General features: G+C 43.9%; 2 protein-coding genes across 2 annotated transcripts; one reads left to right on the forward strand and one right to left on the reverse strand.

The window, feature by feature from the left end:
- The first annotated feature begins 503 nt into the window (after positions 1–503).
- Positions 504–3,639, forward strand: LOC109771603 (uncharacterized). Its single transcript, XM_020330304.4, has 2 exons — positions 504–2,962; positions 3,059–3,639. The coding sequence occupies exons 1-2, from the start codon at positions 805–807 to the stop codon at positions 3,442–3,444; spliced, it is 2,544 nt and encodes an 847-aa protein (XP_020185893.1). The 5' UTR covers positions 504–804; the 3' UTR covers positions 3,445–3,639.
- On the reverse strand, positions 3,556–5,747 carry LOC109771616 (thylakoid lumenal 15 kDa protein 1, chloroplastic). Its single transcript, XM_020330314.4, has 7 exons — positions 5,466–5,747; positions 5,274–5,369; positions 4,988–5,060; positions 4,764–4,825; positions 4,433–4,514; positions 4,090–4,150; positions 3,556–3,956 (listed from the first exon to the last, which is right to left on the reverse strand). The coding sequence occupies exons 1-7, from the start codon at positions 5,634–5,636 to the stop codon at positions 3,905–3,907; spliced, it is 597 nt and encodes a 198-aa protein (XP_020185903.1). The 5' UTR covers positions 5,637–5,747; the 3' UTR covers positions 3,556–3,904.
- Between the last annotated feature and the right edge of the window lie 12,825 nt (positions 5,748–18,572).

Consider the following 18,572-nt stretch of genomic DNA (forward strand, 5'->3'; position numbering starts at 1 on the left):
TGGAAGAAGAAGAAATCCCCAGGTGTGTATTTAACACAATCCATGCACGAGTGAATGCCTACCTGCTAATATGTACTCCCTCTGTAAACTAATATAAGAGCATTTAGATCACTACTTTAGTGATCTAAACATCTCTTATATTTCTTTACAGAGGGAGTACTATTATTAGCTATCTCAAATTATTTTTGTTCTTATTATGTATGCTAATATGTACTATATATATGTAGAGAATACTGAAGATCCAAGTTGACCAACATACATACTATAGCTACCCGGTCATGGAAGCTGTTAAAATCAGACGGTTAATTCTCCTGGCGTTGGTGGCTTGCAGTGCACATGTCGTCGTCGTGTGCAGCACCTCTTCCTTGTATGGAAACGAGACAGATAGGTTATCACTGCTTGGATTCAAGGATGCAATCAGTCTCGACCCACATCAAGCCTTGATGTCCTGGAACGATAGCACCCACTTTTGTGATTGGGAGGGTGTCATGTGCAGGGTGAAGGCTCCACATCGCGTCACTTCTCTAAACCTTACAAGTCGAGGTTTGGTTGGACACATCTCTCCTTCTCTTGGGAACCTAGCTAACATTCATGCATTCTCTATCCCTGACGGGGAACAAGCTCACCGGAGAGATCCCACCATCCCTCGGTCACCTTCATCGCCTCCAAAACCTCCTCTTGAATAGTAACACGCTGCAAGGAAAGATGCCGAGTTTCTCAAACTGCTCAAACCTCAAGGTGCTCGATGTTAGATCTAACAATCTAGTTGGTTAGTTTCCCGTTGAATTGCCTCCTAACCTTCAAATGTTGAAGGTTTCGGCTAACAACCTTACTGGCATCATCCCTGTTTCTCTCGCCAACATCAAAACACTAACCATGATTAGTTGTGCATACAATCACATCAAGGGAAATATCCCAAGTGAGTTTGCAAATTTGTCCAGCTTGCAGTACCTCTATGCGGGTGTAAATCAGCTGGCAGGTAGGTTTCCACAAGCCATCTTGAATATCTCTTCTCTCGTGGGCCTTAACCTTGGTCTCAATGATCTAGGTGGAGATGTACCACCAAATACATGTACTGCTCTCCCCAATCTCCAGAAACTTGAATTAGGTGGAAACTTCTTTATAGGGCACATTCCTAGTTCATTCACTAATGCTTCTAATCTTCAAATTATCGATTTGTCAAGAAACAACTTCACTGGATTGGTGCCCACCACGATTGGCAAACTTACAAAACTCTCAGCGTTGAATCTCGAAGATAATCAACTCCAAGCACATAGCAAGCAAGATTGGGAGTTTTTGGACAGCTTAGGCAACTGCAGTGAGCTTCTGGTATTATCCATTAGTTCCAATCGTCTATCGGGGTATGTACCAAGTTCAGTAGGTAACCTTTCCAACCAACTCGAGCGTCTATACTTGGGGAAGAATCAACTATCAGGAGATTTTCCTTCAGGCATTGAAAACCTCCGCAACCTGATTATTGTATCATTGGGGCAGAATCACTTTACAGGTGTGATTCCGGAGTGGATTGGAACTCTTAAAATTCTGCAGCAAATAGGCTTACACATGAACTTTTTTACGGGGGTCATTCCACCATCCTTGTCAAACTTGTCTCAACTAGGAGTGCTCTATCTATACTCAAACAAGTTCATTGGTGACATACCACAAAGCTTTGGAAACTTTCCGATGCTTCAAGAGTTGCACATTGCCAACAACAATCTTCATGGAAGGGTTCCAATGGAGATCTTCCGAATCCCAACAGTATCTCTAATTGATTTATCTTTCAACAACCTGGATGGACAACTTCCTACCAACATTGGCAATGCTAAACAACTCGTACATTTGGTACTTTCATCCAATAAGCTATCTGGAGATATTCCAAACACTCTGGGTGACTGTGGAAGTTTAGAATACATTGAGTTAGACTCGAATATTTTCAGCGGAAGCATTCCCACTTCATTAGGCAGCATAAGAGGCCTAAAAGTTTTGAATATTTCTGCCAATAACTTAACTGGTTCAATACCAACATCTCTTGGCAACCTACAAGTTCTTGAGAAACTAGATTTGTCATTCAACCACCTCAATGGTGAGGTTCCAACAAAAGGGATATTCAAGAATGCAACTGCCATGCAAATTGATGGAAATCAGGGGCTTTGTGGTGGGGTACCGGAGTTACACATACTAGCATGTTTTGTTATGCCTCCAGATTCAATTAGGAACAAGAAATCTTTGGTGCTAAAAGTGGTTATCCCAATAGCGAGTATGGTGTCAATTGGTATTGTCATATTTTGCTTCTTTCTCCGGGGAGGGAAACACAAGAGAAAATCTATATCTCTGCCATCATTTTCTACAAAATTTCCCATGGTTTCTTTCAATGATCTAGCCAGAGCAACACAGGGATTCTCAGTATCCAACTTAATAGGCAGAGGGAGATATAGTTCTGTTTACCAAGGAAAACTAGTTGAAGATGAAAATGAGGTTGCCGTGAAAGTCTTCAACCTAGAGACAAGAGGAGCACAAAAGAGCTTCATCTCAGAATGTAACGCGTTGAGAAATGTGCGGCACCGTAATTTGGTCCCTATAATAACTGTGTGCTCAAGCATTGATTCTAGTGGTAATGATTTCAAGGCCCTAGTGTATGAGCTCATGCCGCGAGGGGATTTGCATAAACTACTATACTCAACTCCAGACTATGAAGGCTCTTCGGATTTGAACCTTATTACGATTGGTCAGAGGATAAGCATCGTGGTGGATGTAGCGGATGCACTGGAGTACCTACACCATAACAACCAAGAAGCACTGGTTCATTGTGATCTGAAGCCTAGCAACATTCTTTTGAATGACAATATGACAGCTCATGTTGGAGACTTTGGCTTGGCAAGATTCAAAGTTGGTTCCACAACGTCATCTCACGGTAACTCTTCTTCAATTGCAGTGATGGGAACAATTGGATACACTGCTCCAGGTAATGGTCTTTTCTTTATCTTGTGCTTCTACATTTTGTGGCATCTATGTTAAGCAGTGAAGATGAAACTAACTCCTCCCCTTTTCCATTATGTAGAATACGCAGAGGGTGGCCAAGTTTCAACTGCCGCAGATGTTTACAGCTTCGGTGTCGTTCTCCTCGAGATATTCATTCGAAGGAGGCCAACTGACGACATGTTTAAGGATGGACTCAGCATTGTGAAGTTTACAGAGGCCAGCTTCCCTGATAGGGTATCGGAGATTTTCGACCCCCAGCTGCTAAAAGAGTTGGATGAAACTCCAATAGCCTTCAAGGAAAAACATGTACATTGTCTGCTATCTGTGCTAAATGTTGGCCTTTGCTGCACTAAGACACCCCCAGGCGAACGCATCAACATGCAGGAGGTGGCTGCTCAGCTACATGGAATCAAGGATGCATATCTCAGAAGCAGTGCCGTTGCTTCAGTGGCAGTACCTGAATAAGTAACTTGTTGTAATTTGTTGTGTTTATCACAAACCATGCAAGCAAGGACCAGCTCAACTAGTATTGAATAAGTATTGCCTCTGATGTGTTACAGCATCGACCCAACTAGTGCACTCTGGAAAAAATAGATGAATGGAATTTCCATGTATCAATATTATTATCAAAGGAATATATTTGACTGATTTTTTTTTTGCCACACCTAACAGCTTCAACTTTGTTATGCACACTTCGGCAAAACTACCCCTGGACTAAATATGCCTGCCAGGCTAACACCATCCGACTAAGCACTTGATTTCCCAGCAACCATTCACCCGATACATATATTCTTTGTGTGTTCATGGAACTCTCTCCATCCTGGAAGATATAAGAAAAAAAGAGAGAAAAACATGGCAGTACTATTCGAGAACTAAATCAACCTCTGAATTCTCTAGTATCCCCATTCTCCTTCATTTATGTTCATTATTTGCAGAAGAGAGTCTCCTTCGTAGCGTTCCCGGTAGTTGTATTTACCCTGGTGCACATCGATTGCAAAAATTAATAAGAACCACGCATGTTTTCATCACACACAAAATGGGAAATGGAAAATGAGAGATTAAATGGATGAATAATTCTTGAATATCGACACTGGCCGGCTTTCCTCTTACCCATCAGCAATTTTGCAGAGGTAGTCCCGTTGGTCGTCTCGTAGTGGAACATCAGTAAAATCTGCAAAGGAAAAAAATGAGAACAACATGACCTGGTGATGCCATACAATACATTAATACAAGAACCTTCGATCGACTGCAATCCTATTCATAGATTGCGATTGAATTGAAGTAGTTACAGTTTCCTTTTTGCTCATTTTAGTCCAGAATGGTGTGGCTAGAACATGTTTTACATTAGGACTAGAGGTTTTAAGATGATGGCACTGTGACATTAATCACATGGTAATAATCCAAATATGTTAAGGTTTCAGGCAGAAATTGGAGATAAGCAGTTAGCACTTGCCTGCCCCGTATATGTTGGAACCTTTGAAAGAAGTGTTCCCTGTCACAAGTGCCCCTTCCAAGTTGGCATTTGTTAAATTTACCTGCAGAGTGGAACAAGACAAGCCAAATCACAAGAGCTGTAAAACCATTTCCCAAAATTACGGCAGAGCGCAATAATCAATTAAGAAACAAAAGCAGTACTACTAGTCTGATGCTGTGATGAGGAGACAGGAACAACATAATAAGTTATATGTGATGGTCACTCAACCGTATAGACAGTTTCCAGCAAAATTCAGGCCAGCTATGTTACCGCTTATCCTGAACTCAACGGTTACTTTGAAGGAATGTACCTTTGTTACATTTGCCAGCGAGAAATCGGCGTTTCTAAGGTCGGCATCGGAGAGATCAGCGCCTGAATTCACCATGAAACAGTCAAAACATTGTGATATCACTATGGCTTCAGAACTTGACACTTGACAGCAGGCAAGCATCACAACAACGAGTGTCTGCCTACTGGTTGCAAGTTGGAACACCCGAGAAGATCAAGAACAAATGCAAACCCGTAGGCTGCTACCTGTCAGGTCCGCATCAAAGAAGCTGGCGCCGAGCAGGTTCGCGCCTTTGAAGTTGGTCTGCCGCAGGATAGACTGCAGAAAGAAACGCAAATTCGGATAAATCGTCAGAGTTCAGAAATACTCTGAACATTCAGACGTTCTGTTCTATCTCTACATGCTAAGAAAGTTCAGTCAGAACTTGCTATTGATATAACCGCAAGAAGAAATCTGAGGCATGATCACATCATCACGAGTGAAACAATTTGTAGGAATCGATGGAAAGGGGAGGTGAGAGTAGTTAGGTACGGTCTTGAAGTCCTGCTTGATGAGCGTCTGGCCGCTGAAGTCCTTGCCGGTGAGGTCCTGCCCCCGCGTCACCTGCTGCCCGTACGGCCCGCCTCCCTGCATCCACCCACGCACCCACACGCCATTAAGGCCGCCTCAATCGCCTCGCCACCACACTCGGTCCGGTACAACTACAAACGCAATACAACTAACCCTGAAGGCGAGGGCCGGGTCGGCGACGAGCAGCGAGGCGGCGACCAGCGCGGCGGCGCCGGCGTTGGCGAGGTGGAAGTGCAGCGAGGAGGGGGCGCGACACGCCGGCTGCGCCGTCGTCGCCGGCGGGGACGGGGCGAGCTTGAGAGCGCCGAGGATGGACATGGCCATGACGAGCTAGCTTCGTGGCTGGCTGTTGTCGCGGTCTCTCTTTTTTGGGCTGCGCCGACGAGTTTATCCGTCTTATCTTTATCTGGTTGCCACCATGTTTGCTTGGCCAATCAAAAGATTGTTGCCACGATGCCCTTTTTTTCTCTTTCTAAATTTCGATGGATGAGTCTACTCATCACTGATCAGAACTCAAAAGCGTTTTTTCAATTAAAAATTTCAAATAATTATTACCCTTTTTTATATGTATAATGTCAAAAAAAATCTTACATTATGAAATGGAGGGAGTATTGAATAATAACGTGGATTAGGAGTGGTATTATGATCCAGAGGGATTTGACATCATATTTTACAGTGAGTGGCCTGGCATCATATTTGAATAAGAGTTATTTACTTATAAATCTGATCATCTTATAACTTGTCAACAAATATTTAATGCTACGGTTCTGTCGCCCTCCTCCCCGGGCGACACGGGGGGAACCCAGCCGCCGCCCAGCAGCCCCCCTCCCCACCGCCCTCTCCCGCATCGCCGCTGCCGGAGGGCCGGCCGACGAAGCCGGGGACCCCAGGATGGCAGCGGCGGGGCGAACCCAGCCGCCGCCTAGCAGCCCCCCTCCCCGATATGGTTGACTAGGGAGGGGGGGGGTGAATAGGCAACTACAAATTTGTAGCTTTTCTTAACAAATTTGTGAATATTTATTATAATGTGAACGCTTTTTCAAATGTGTGCACACTTTTAGAAATTTTGAAATTTTTTATATTTTTGAAAAATGGAGAATAAAATAATAAACATAAAAAAGAAAAGAAAGACACGAAAAAATAACTAGTAAAAAACAACAAAGAAAAAAATCAGGAACATTCTACAAGCTTTCCAAAACTGGTCAAGAACCTTACAGAAGGTTCCCAAAACCGGGATTCCCTCAGCTCCTAATGAGGTCTAAATGTGCATCATATTTTACGGTGAGTGGTTTGACATTATATTTTGTAAGAGATATTTGCTTATAAATCTGATCAGCTTATAGCTTGTTAAGAAATATTTGATGCTATGATCTGAAGGGAAAGAGTACCTAATCATGAGGACCCTCCATAATCTTTTCGAGTGCTTGTTTGAGAACTATGGTCATTAGCTCTAGAACTGAATCGTTTCCTTGTAGAGAGATGAGTCCTTCTCGATGGTGCTTTGCGCACTAATGTAGAAGGAGGCGCGCCATGGCAAGAATGACACACAGACGTATACATTGATATGAATGACAAAAAAACTCATTCTAAAAACCCAATGAGAAAAAAAGGATAAATGACATGTCACAATGCTTATATTACTGTTGCCTCATTAAATACCTTCTATGAGAAATCATATAGAAAAAAACTAATAAAGGAAAACAGTGCAATATCCAGGATTCAAATATCTCGAACATGTTATCGTTCAAGAGTACACTCCCCTTGAACCTTGCGAATAAAAATGTAATATCGTACAAATTCCATTAAATATTTTTGAAATGAACAACTTGGTAAGGACTTGTTCAACAAACGTCGAGTTTATTACATGACTTCATTTGCAAATCATTGAGAAAGGCTCAATCAACCATGTAAGTCGCCGATTTCCCCTTCGCACGACTTACATTTCACAGCTAGGGACACTAAAGCACGAGAACAGATGATACATGGGGGTAGATGAGTGAGAAGTTATTTCAGAGTGCTTCGTTTTAATGTTCCAAATAAATAAATAGAGTTCACTTTTCGTTTTTCAGTTAGTATGAAGTTAGTAATTCAGCACATGGAGCGTAAATATAAGGTGTATTATTTTTACCAAAAGTCAAACGATGTGTATGTTTGACCACGATTAAAGAAAAATATTTAAAGATCTACAATAATAAATAAATAAAATATAAAAATATATTTCATGATGAATCTAGTGATAATAATATGATATTCTAGATATTGATATTTTTGTCTATAAAGTTGGTAAAAGATTGAGAAGTTTGACATTTTGAAAAAATAATGCACCTTACATTTAGGAACGGAGGGGGTAAGTAGTAATTTATTTGTTCGGTTTATTAATCCTCATCTGATTTTGGGCCAAATTTTAATAATAATTGACAAATAAAATAGAGAAAATGGTACTCCATCTGTTTCATAATATAGCGTGTATTGATTTTGCATGAGTTATAAAATTTGATTGAATTTATAGCGGAAACGATGTGTATCATAACACTACCTTTGTTTTTAAATATAAGATGTTTTGGCAGTTCAAATTAAACTGCAAAAAACGTCGTACATTTAGGTGTACTAAATTTTTACACCATATGAAAATGGGTGTGACTAAGGCTCGGTAGACTGGCATCATACATAACTTGATCACACGTTAACTCCGTTTGCTTTTCGTTTTCCTCTCATGGAGTCCGGTTCTCCTTGTGCCTGTGTTTTTTGTTTTTGTTTTTTATGATTGTTAGTACATACAATACGAGAGCTCCTATCTGCCACTCTTTGCGGCAGATTGGCAAGGATATGCACAGGCAGCCACCCAACTGGGCCGGCCCATTGGTTAGCGCAACGAGCTGGAGAACTGGGCATTGTAGTGAACTGGACCGAGGCATTGTAGTCAACCGAACCCAGGCAGTGCAGCGTACAGTGCTGATTTACCGTAGCGATAATTTTTAGGAAAAACAAATATGATAGCAATTTTTTAAAAATTGAACATTAATTCCAAATGTTCTTTTAAGATACGATTTTTGTTTTAAAAACAAAGACAAATATTTTAGTTCCAAACTTTTTTTGAAACTTCTAACACTTTTTTGAATTTTTCTAACATTTTCAGGATAATATGAACATAATATGAAATTGTGAAAAAAAATTCAGATTCTGAACAATTTCAAAAAACTCAATTTTTGTTTGAGAACTTACTAAAAACACGAATTTTTAATTTTGTGCACATTTTTTCAAATTTTCGAATACACAAACACTTTCTTCAAATTTGTGAACAGTTTTTAAAATGTGAACTTTTCTAAAATTTGTGATAAATTAATGAATTTTGATTTTTTAAATATATTTGAAAAACAAAATAGAGAATAAAATAAATTTAAAAAATAAAAAGAAGAAAGAAAAAACTAGTAAATAAATAGAGAAAAATAAAAATTATCCAAGAACCTTCCAGATGGTTCCCAAAACTGGTCAAGAACCTTCCAGAAGGTTCCTCAAACCGGGATTCCTCAGCACTTAAAGAGCTCTAAATGGGCCGACCCGTCTAACATTCGCTGGTAGCACTACTTGACGCAATGCGTCTCGAATAGGAAATACACTACAATCGACTAAAAAAAGAGGAAATGCACTACATTCTTCCCCCAAAAAAAGGAAATGCACCACATACTCGCACATTTAGAAGATCTGAAACGTCAAATGTTACTTAACTACTGCATGCATTGCTTCACATCACAATGAAGCCCCGATTATGTCGCTAGCTTGTTGATGGTCCGTTCCTTTTCTTCATGCCATTTTGCTTTCTACTGTTTTTTGAAACATCATTTTGTACTTTTAGAAACAAAAAACAATCTTCAATGTAACAAGCGAAGATTCAATGCGTGTAGCCGATGGATATGCAACCGTCTGCGGCGGCTAATGTACAACTAAGTAGCAGTGTTATTTTAAAAGGAAAAAAGTAAGTTGCACGCGGGCGACATGTAATTGTGCATGATCGAGGACATGCAATTGCCTGCGGCCGACTTGTGTGCAATTGGGTAGCAATGTTTTTGACAAGAAAATATTGCACGCGAATAACAGATGTGACACCCAAAAAATTTATTTGTTTTTTTTAACTTTTATTTGATTTAAGGGAGGTTACTTAAAATTTTCTTCTAAAGAACTCTCCCTCTCAAAAAATTTCATTTATGACAAGTATTTTGTTTGGATTTACCCAAGACTTGATCTTTGGCCTTGGAGGTTTTTCCATCTTATGTTGACTCATCACAAATGTTTTTCATTTGGGAAATTTTTTGAAAATCTTTTTAAATAGCCCTATGGCATTTGGAGTGATCTTTTCCCCTTTCAAAATCTCCTCTTGCCATGACCTAAGTGGAAATCCCCTCCCAAAAGCCATTCCCCATCTTTGTGTCAAAATAAACTTCAAATCCAACAAGTTGAACTCCCCCATGATTTTTCTTCCATTTATTTCTTATCAAAAATATTTTCTGCCTTCTACTTTGGCTCTTGAAGATTTACAAAGGAACTACCTTTTCTCCTTTGAGTTTTGCCTCCAAATCAATTTCCCTGGCTAGTCCTTAGAGCCCTCAACCAAGATCCATGAAGATCCACTGGTCTCCAGTTCAAATATTTCAAATTGTGCTTGCTGCAAGTTTGGACCATATTTGTCAAATTTGATGAAATTCATTTGTTTTCTCCTCCTAAAAATCTGAAAAAATTCAGGCAGCCTCTGGATGCTTTGAGAGGTCACCTCACCAAGCCCCAGCTCCAGAATTTTTTTTCTTGATGCCAAATCATTTCGTCGAACACCTGAAGGACACTGTTACTGTCAAAATTCAGAAAGTTCAGTAAACAGTTTCAGAAGCTGCTGTCGTTTTCTTCAGAACCTTTCCTCGATCTCGCCAGTAGCCACAGTGGCGCCTTGCTCCCTGTCCCCTCCTTCTTATCCCTGCGCCGCACGATCGCCTAGAAGCTTGCGGGCGTCGGCGACGAGCTGGTGGAGGTGCGCCACCCCATGAGCGACGGCAGCAGCGCCCTTTGCGGCTGCCAGAGAGGCGCAGCGTTGGACGGCGCCGTCCAGCGCCGCCCAAGCCACCAGAGGCCACCGCGTGGCCATCCACTCACCCGTGCACGCTGCAGTCCGTCGTCGTGAACTGGTAGGCGCGGAGCGCGCTCCCTGCCGCCGCCGTGCCCGTACGGCCGTTCCGTCGAGGACCGACGTATTACACCAAGCCCGACCGAGGTTTAGCGGAGGAATGGCACCAGTGATCCTCCACGGTGATGCCTAGCCACCTAAAACCCCTGCCCAACCTCTGCCTCGCCGTAATTTCTCGACGGCGTTATCCCGTTCACGGCAACCCCTCGGATCGCCTATAAAAGGAGGCCCCGAGCCCGAACTCGAACCCACACCACCTCTACACACCACCAGTACCACGCCAAGCCACTGGAAGAGCCCCGAGGGAGTCTACTTCCCCAACTCCGGCCGCCTCGACCCGCTTCGGGACCCAGCTCGATTCACCCCCGTGCGTGCACCCCTACCCCTCAACTCTTGCCAGTAGTCTCCTAGTGCATCCACCCTTCTGACACGCGCATCAATTTGAAGCTTGCAGCACCCACCGGAGAGCTCCACCATCGCCCGAACCACCGTCCGCCGGAGATAGTGTCGCCGTCGACGTGGTGCTCACCGACGGTCAAGTCCACCACCCGCCGACGCGGAAGAACACCCTGAACCCGTAGGTACCCTCCGATCACTCTGCCTCGCCGTGGTTCAACGCCGGCGACCACCGCAGCCTTCGGGCGCCGGCGAGCTAGACTCCTTCTGTTTTCTCAAACAAGCCCCTGGATCTTTTCTGTTTCATCACAGATCAGTCCTTGGACTAATACCCTTATATCTTTTAAACAGAAGATGCTTTTTGATTGATTCTTTTTCTGTCAGTCTTATATTTTTGTCTAGTTTTTTGTAGTATTTATTTGGAAAAATTTTGGAACAATTTTTATACACGCAACGGTTTTCACGTTAGTATACGGTTTCGTTATACCGTAGGTTCCGGAGGAGGTGACGGAGCCGCGAACTTCGCCGAGCTAGACTCCGACTTCTCCGAACCAGGCAAGCATGTTTGAACCTTTGATATGATGAGTGTTTTGCATGTTTGCTTGATTGGTTTGTGCATGGCATATGAGCATCGGTGAGTATTAAGTTGCATGCAAGGCAACTAACCGTGTGCTTCGAAGTTACTGTGATCTTCGATGAGAGATGACCTGATCATGTGGTGACATTAAAGGTAGTAAGATGGTATTGTTGTAGCATGCCAGTCTTACGTCATCCGATAAACTCCGACGTTAACGTGGACTGAGCCACGTTACCGTTCTTCCCCTTTCGTGCTGCCACATGTTTTCTGCAAAGAATACGGTTTAGTAAGTTGCTAACCTCTTTCCTTGTACACACCAAATAGAGGGGCCGGGATGAGGGTTCCATGGCCCTGGATTAAAGCCAGTCATCCGGTCAGGGGGCATGGGTGTTTCCGGTTGGGACCGAGAGGGGGGCACCCCTTAGAGCGCGCGGTATAAATTTGATCCCATGCTACGCGAGGTTGTAGCCTCCTCGTCTCAAGGTTTTTCTTGAACGTTGCCGAGGGTGATTCCTGGCATCGGAATGTTGAATGGGTGTGTACTGGTTAGATGTGTTTCTCCTAAAACACCGTAAACGGAACTAGTCCCTTGTGACTACTGAAATCCGTTGGCTGTGGTTAAATAGTACAAACTCTGCAGAGTCAAATCCTTCCGAGTCATCGTGTCCATGGTCAAGGACCGTGGCCAACATATCCACATTCATGTCAGTCCCCGTGTCAGTTTCCGTGGAAATCCCCGGTAAACAAGCTTGAGTGGTAAACTCTGTTGAATGTTATTCCTATGGATGGACTAACCGGTTTATTATTTCGTACCTGAGTATTTCCTTGAAATGATTTAAATTCATGAGCTACTGAAATATCAAGTTATGAAATATAAGCCCTTTATGTGATGTCGCTCAGACGTCCGACTGTGGCACTCTTGTCATTTACTTTTGATATAAGTCCTTTATGTGATGTCGCTCAGACGTCCGACTGTGGCACTCTTGTCATTTACTTTTGATATAAGCCCTTTATGTGATGTCGCTCAGACGTCCGACTGTGGCACTCTTGTCATTTACTTTTGATATAAGCCCTTTATGTGATGTCGCTCAGACGTCCGACTGTGGCACTCTTGTCATTTACTTTTGATATAAGCCCTTTATGTGATGTCGCTCAGACGTCCGACTATGGCACGCTCATTATTTACTTTTGATATAAGCCCTTTACGTGATGTCGCTCAGACGTCCGACTGTGGCACGCACTGTCATTTATATTTCATTATAAGCCCTTTATGTGGTGTCGCCTTGACGCCCGACTGCGGCATTGTTATTTTATTTGTATCCTTTCGAGGAGTCTTTCAGACACTCGATTGGCCTTCAGCATTACGTTGGGATTTCGGGAGGACTACCGCCCGACTTCCTTTTATTTCCCATGCATTGCTATCTCATTGTCTGAGTGCGCATTATTAATCTGTTCATATGCATCATGTTTGCATTTGTTATATTTTATGTCCAAACTGTCTTGCGAGTACTTTCATAGTACTCACCTGGCTTGTTGATTTGGCCAGATGTTGACAAAGGCGATCTCATGGATGAAGAGTTTGATAGTGAGTCCGACGCCTAGAGGAGTCCCAGTCAGTCCCGTGCGATCCTGGATATTGGTCACTTGTGTTAAATACGCTTCCGCCACCCGCAATAAGAATCCTCGAGCCTCACTCCGACGCTCGATGGGCTGTAAGATTTAGGAGTCATGTCACCCACTTCACTGTGACATATCCACCACCGCGTTTATTTGTGTGTCAGTAGTTATGGCACCATATCCGCCGTTATGTGTAATATCGGCGTGCATGTAATAAAATTGTTGAGCAGTCTCCGCTCAACCTTGTATTATATTTAGTACCCCTAGTTTCTCTTCTGTGATCAAGAAATTGTCTACCAGTGAGAAGGATTCTTCTCTACTGGTCCGTAAAAGGGATCGGTTTCTCAATAAATATTTTTATTAGAAAACCGGTCGTGACAAGCTTGGTATCAGAGCCAGGCTGACTGTAGGAAGCCACTAGGTGCGATCGCTAATCGGTTATTAGCGTCTTTAGTGCTTTTTCAGCATTTTGCAAATGTAGCTATTTTCTGTTGGTCATCATAAATTTATGATTTGACTACTCAGAATTTTTGCCTACTTTTGTAGATGGCTGGCAGCGACTGCGAGACTCGGGTGTTCACTAATGTGCCCGAGGGGTTTGTCAAACTCCTCGTCTCCATCACCAAGCTCACGATCGGGCCAGCGACTCGTCCGGAGTTCACGCTTTACCAGCACAAGCTCAGCGACGACGTGTCTATGCACCAGGCCGTGGTGCAATTCAAGGGAGGACGTTCTGTGTCTCGCCACTTCCGTTTTGTGGGAAGGGCCATGCCTACGGAGAGTCATGCAATGCAGATGGCCGCCCGTGAGGCGATAGCTCTCCTTCGGGATATTCTTCCTTCGATGAAGACTCGTCGCTACCGCTACCTCCCATGCCATGTGCCATATACCCTGCCATAGGGGAGAGCGAGATGAAGCTATCGAGATGCTTGTTGAGTATCTCAAAGCTCTGGAGGCAGCTTTCGACAACCTCGTGGACGATCTTGTGGCTGCCCGCATGGACTTAGTTCGGGGCTGTTCTGCCAACAGGAGGGAGCTTCTCCACATGGCACCGCCACTGACTTTCGTCTCGTCCTCAGCATCCTATTCACCCGCCATTTTGGCCACCGCTCGCCGTCTGCCTACCATTGAGGAGTTCGACCAGGTCATTGTTCCCGCTCCAGTCAGAGCTGCACCGCCTGCCGCACCCACACCACCGCCTGTCGCGCCCGCGCCATCTCCCTCAGCGCAGTGCTACGCGCCTGGAGCCTATTAGGGAGGAGGTGGAGGTTGAGTCTCCTGCGCCGCTGGGTCTTACCCTCGGCAGGCAGAAGGACATCTTCACCATCTCCGACTGAGTGCGCCTAGTAGCCGCGCGATGTGTCTGCTTGTATGATATGTTTTATATGTACATAAGTTTGTAGTAGTTATGTGCGCATCATGTAGGATCCCGGAGGAGTGTGCTAGCCTAAATAATATGTCAGGAGTGTGTACGCACATCCTGAGTGATGTATCGTATGTTTGCGTATCGCGTGTAAGATATGTGCTAAGCAGTCCTTCTCCGTGCGCAATCAAATATTTTCTTGAAAAATCTTGAGGTCTTTTAAATTTTTGCCTTTGCAAAATTTTCCTTGTGCCACACAGTTCTTCTCACGAGTTTTGCAAAATAATACCCCAGAGTGGAAAATGTCTCGTCCGTGGACTCGTTCCATGCCAAATCCACCAGAAGAAGTTTATGGAACACAGACAACCAACAACTTCACTCAGGGGCAGTCTAGTCAACAGGACAGCGAGGCAGCCTTATCTCAAGTATGCCGCCTTTTCGAGCAAAGCCAGCAGCAACACCAAGAAATGATGAATCACGTCATCAATATGGGAAATCACCATGAGCCATACCAACCGCACTCCAAGTTGTCTGAACTACAGAAGACACGCCCTCCAACGTTTGCCCACACTGATAGGCCGCTTGAAGCCGATGATTGGCTTTGAGACATCGAAAGAAAGTTGATTATTGCTCAATGTTCTGATCATGAGAAGGTGCTTTATGCACCTCACTACCTCACTGGAGCAGCTGCCGCATGGTGGGAAAACTTCCTACACATGCATCCCAGTGAACATAACATCACCTGGGAGGAGTTTAAGGAAGGTTTTCGTGGGGCACACATCCCCAGGAGCATAATAAAAATCAAGAAAAGGGAGTTCGATGATCTCAACCAGAGAGGCATGACAGTGACGGAATACAACAGTCAGTTTACCCAGCTATCTCGTTATGCCTACGATGAGCATATGACTGAGAACAAAAGGATGGAAAAATTTTTGGACGGCCTGGCGCCAACACTAAAATGCCAACTGGTCATACACACTTTCCCAGATTTCAAAACTCTGGTCGACAAGGCCATTACGTTGGAGAATGAGCGCCGCAGTCTGGAGGATATTCGTAAGCGAAAAAGGGACAAGACGACTCTTGCTCGCAACAACCGAAGCAAGACTGATGTTCAGAGGAATGAAGCGAGAAAATCCACGACTACTGCTCTAAGGCCAACCAGACAGTTTCATTCAAGGGACAAGGACTTTACATACCGTCCAGGGGTCACTTGCTATGCTTGTGGAGAGGAAGGGCACTATGCCAAATAGTGCCCAAAACCAAGGAACTCGGCCCCCAAGCCGAACAATGGTGGGAACAATCCAGCCCCCAAGCGTAACAATTTCAATCCCAACAACAATCACAGGAAGGGTCACCTGAACCATGTGACCAAGGAAGAAGCACAGAATGCCCCAGACATCGTACTCGGTACGTTCCCTGTCAACACAATACCTGCCACGGTTTTGTTTGATCTGGAGCTTCTCACTCATTCATTTCGAAGAGTTTTGTTTTACAACATGGTTTTCCGATACTTCCTTTGGAAAAATCTATGATCATCAAGTCCCCCGGGAATAAGCAGATCACTCAGAGTTACTGCCAAGGAGCGATTATTGAATTTGAAGGACTAAAGTTTCAGGCTAATCTCATCGTGTTGGAAAATAAAGGACTGGATGTTATCCTAGGAATGGACTGGTTAACCACCAACAAGGGATTTATTGACTGTTTCAATCGGACTGTGATTCTCACTCACCATCACGGCAAGACAATAAAAGTTACAGCTCAAGAGAGACCACGGTCACGACAATCAAGTTGAACAAAGTGGAAATTTCAGAACTGAGAAAAGTTCCAGTGGTGTGCGAGTTTCCCGACATATTTCCTGAAGAACTACCAGGTATGCCACCAGACCGAGAGATAGAGTTCAGCATTGAACTAGCACCTGGCACCACCCCCATCTATAAGAAACCTTATAGAATGGCACCCTCAGAGTTGGTAGAATTGAAGAAGTAAATAAAGGAATTACTGGACAAAGGATTTATTCGAGCCAGCTCCTCACCTTGGGGTTCGCCAGTATTATTCGCCAAGAAAAAGGATGGGACACTGAGATTGTGTATAGACTATCGAGCTCTCAATATGGTCACCATAAAAAACAAATATCCGATGCCACGGATAAATGATTTGTTTGACCAGCTCGCACAAGCCAAGGTGTTCTCAAAAATTGATTTAAGATCGGGATATCATCAATTAAAAGTACGGACAGAAGATATCCCTAAGACAACATTCACCTCCAGATACGGATTATATGAGTTCACAGTAATGCCGTTTGGACTGACGAACGCCCCCGCATATTTCGTCCACCTCATGAACATAGTGTTTATGAAATTTATGGACAAATATGTTGTGGTGTTCATTGACGATATTCTGGTATACTCAAGGACACCAGAAGAACATGCTGAACATCTCAAAATTGTATTGGGAGAATTAAGGAGACACCAGTTGTACGCCAAATTTAGCAAATGTGAATTTTGGCTAAGACAAGTCGGTTTTCTAGGCCATATATTGACCCAAGAAGGCGTGGCCGTAGACCCAGAAAAAGTCAAAGCCATACTTGACTGGAAACCACCAACCAACGTAACAGATGTACGGAGTTTCCTAGGAATGACTGGATATTACCGAAGGTTTATTGAAGGATTCTCCACTGTGGCGAAACCAATGACACAATTACTCAAGAAAGACAAGAAATTTGTATGGACTGAAGCGTGCGAGAAAAGCTTCCAAGAACTCAAGAAGAAACTAACAACAGCACCGGTTTTGGTTGTGCCAGACATACACAAGAGTTTTGAAGTGTATTGTGACGCATCCCGGAAGGGCCTCGGGTGCGTATTGATGCAGGACGGCAAAGTTGTCGCGTATGCTTCCATGCAACTACGGAAGCATGAGGAAAATTATCCTACTCATGACTTGGAGCTAGCAGCAGTCATCCATGCACTCAAAGTGGAGGCACTTTCTGTTGGGAAATCGTTGTGAAATATATACGGATCATAAGAGCCTTAAATATATTTTCACACAACCAGAGCTAAATTTACGACAACGACGCTGGTTGGAATTGGTCAAGGACTATGATGTCGGCATTCACTACCATCCAGGGAAAGCAAATGTAGTGGCAGATGCTCTTAGTCGGAACCCCAGCCCGGGCCACGACAGTCCACCGAACTTGAGGCCTGAGTTTCAGCAGGAGTTCGCTAAACTCAACATGGTGATAGTCTCTGAGGGCACCGTATCAAATCTGAAGAGACAACCCACCCTAATGGAACAAATTAAGAAGGCTCAGCATGGACATCCCAGCATCGAAGGTATAAAGAGGAAAATGAGCCTTGGCAAGGCTTCAGAGTTCGTCACAGACAATGAGGGAATATTATGGTACGGAGACAGACTTTGCGTACCAAACGTTGAGGACCTCAAACAGCAAATCCTAACCGAAAGCCACACCGCTCCATATTCAATCCACCCTGGAGGAACCAAAATGTACAAAGACATTCAGGAAAGATTTTGGTGGCATGGTATGAAAAGGGATATAGCCGCATTCATCGCATGTTGTGGTTCGTGTAAGCGCATTAAAGCTGAGCACCAAAAACCAGCAGGGCTGCTACAGCCAAACATGATACCTGAGTGGAAATGGGATGAAATTGAAATGGATTTTATCGTCGGACTACCTCGATCACAACGTGGAAATGATGCCATATGGGTCATCACAGATAGGCTAACCAAGGTAGCACATTTCATTCCCGTGAAGACGACCTACTTCACTCAGAGGCTTGCTAAGCTTTATCTCTCCCGCATAGTTTGTCTGCATGGAGTCCCAAAGACTATAATATCCGACCGAGGCACTCAATTTGTCTCAAAATTTTGGGATCACTTACAACAAGCTCTGGGCACTCAACTAGCATTCAGTATAGCGTACCACCCCCAGACTGATGGACAAACTGAACGCGTGAACCAAATCCTAGAGGACATGCTGAGAGCCTGTGTGCTCACCTATGGATCCAGTTGGGAAGAAAGTTTGCCGTATGCCGAGTTCGCATACAACAACAGTTACCAAGCCAGCCTACAAATGGCACCTTTTGAAGCATTGTACGGACGGAGATGTCGTACCCCACTAAA

Source organism: Aegilops tauschii, chromosome 3, assembly GCF_002575655.3.
Source record: "Aegilops tauschii subsp. strangulata cultivar AL8/78 chromosome 3, Aet v6.0, whole genome shotgun sequence".
Taxonomy (NCBI): Eukaryota; Viridiplantae; Streptophyta; class Magnoliopsida; order Poales; family Poaceae; genus Aegilops; species Aegilops tauschii.

Bases quoted from the DNA above. Each gene is read 5' to 3' on its own strand.
- LOC109771603 (XM_020330304.4), top strand. From the start codon at position 805: ATGTTGAAGGTTTCGGCTAACAACCTTACTGGCATCATCCCTGTTTCT. The intron at 2,963-3,058 runs GTAATGGTCTTT...TCCATTATGTAG, and splicing joins AATTGGATACACTGCTCCAG to AATACGCAGAGGGTGGCCAA.
- LOC109771616 (XM_020330314.4), bottom strand. From the start codon at position 5,636: ATGGCCATGTCCATCCTCGGCGCTCTCAAGCTCGCCCCGTCCCCGCCG. The intron at 4,515-4,763 runs GTACATTCCTTC...TCCACTCTGCAG, and splicing joins CGCTGGCAAATGTAACAAAG to GTAAATTTAACAAATGCCAA. The intron at 4,151-4,432 runs GCAAGTGCTAAC...TTTCCTTTGCAG, and splicing joins TTCCAACATATACGGGGCAG to ATTTTACTGATGTTCCACTA.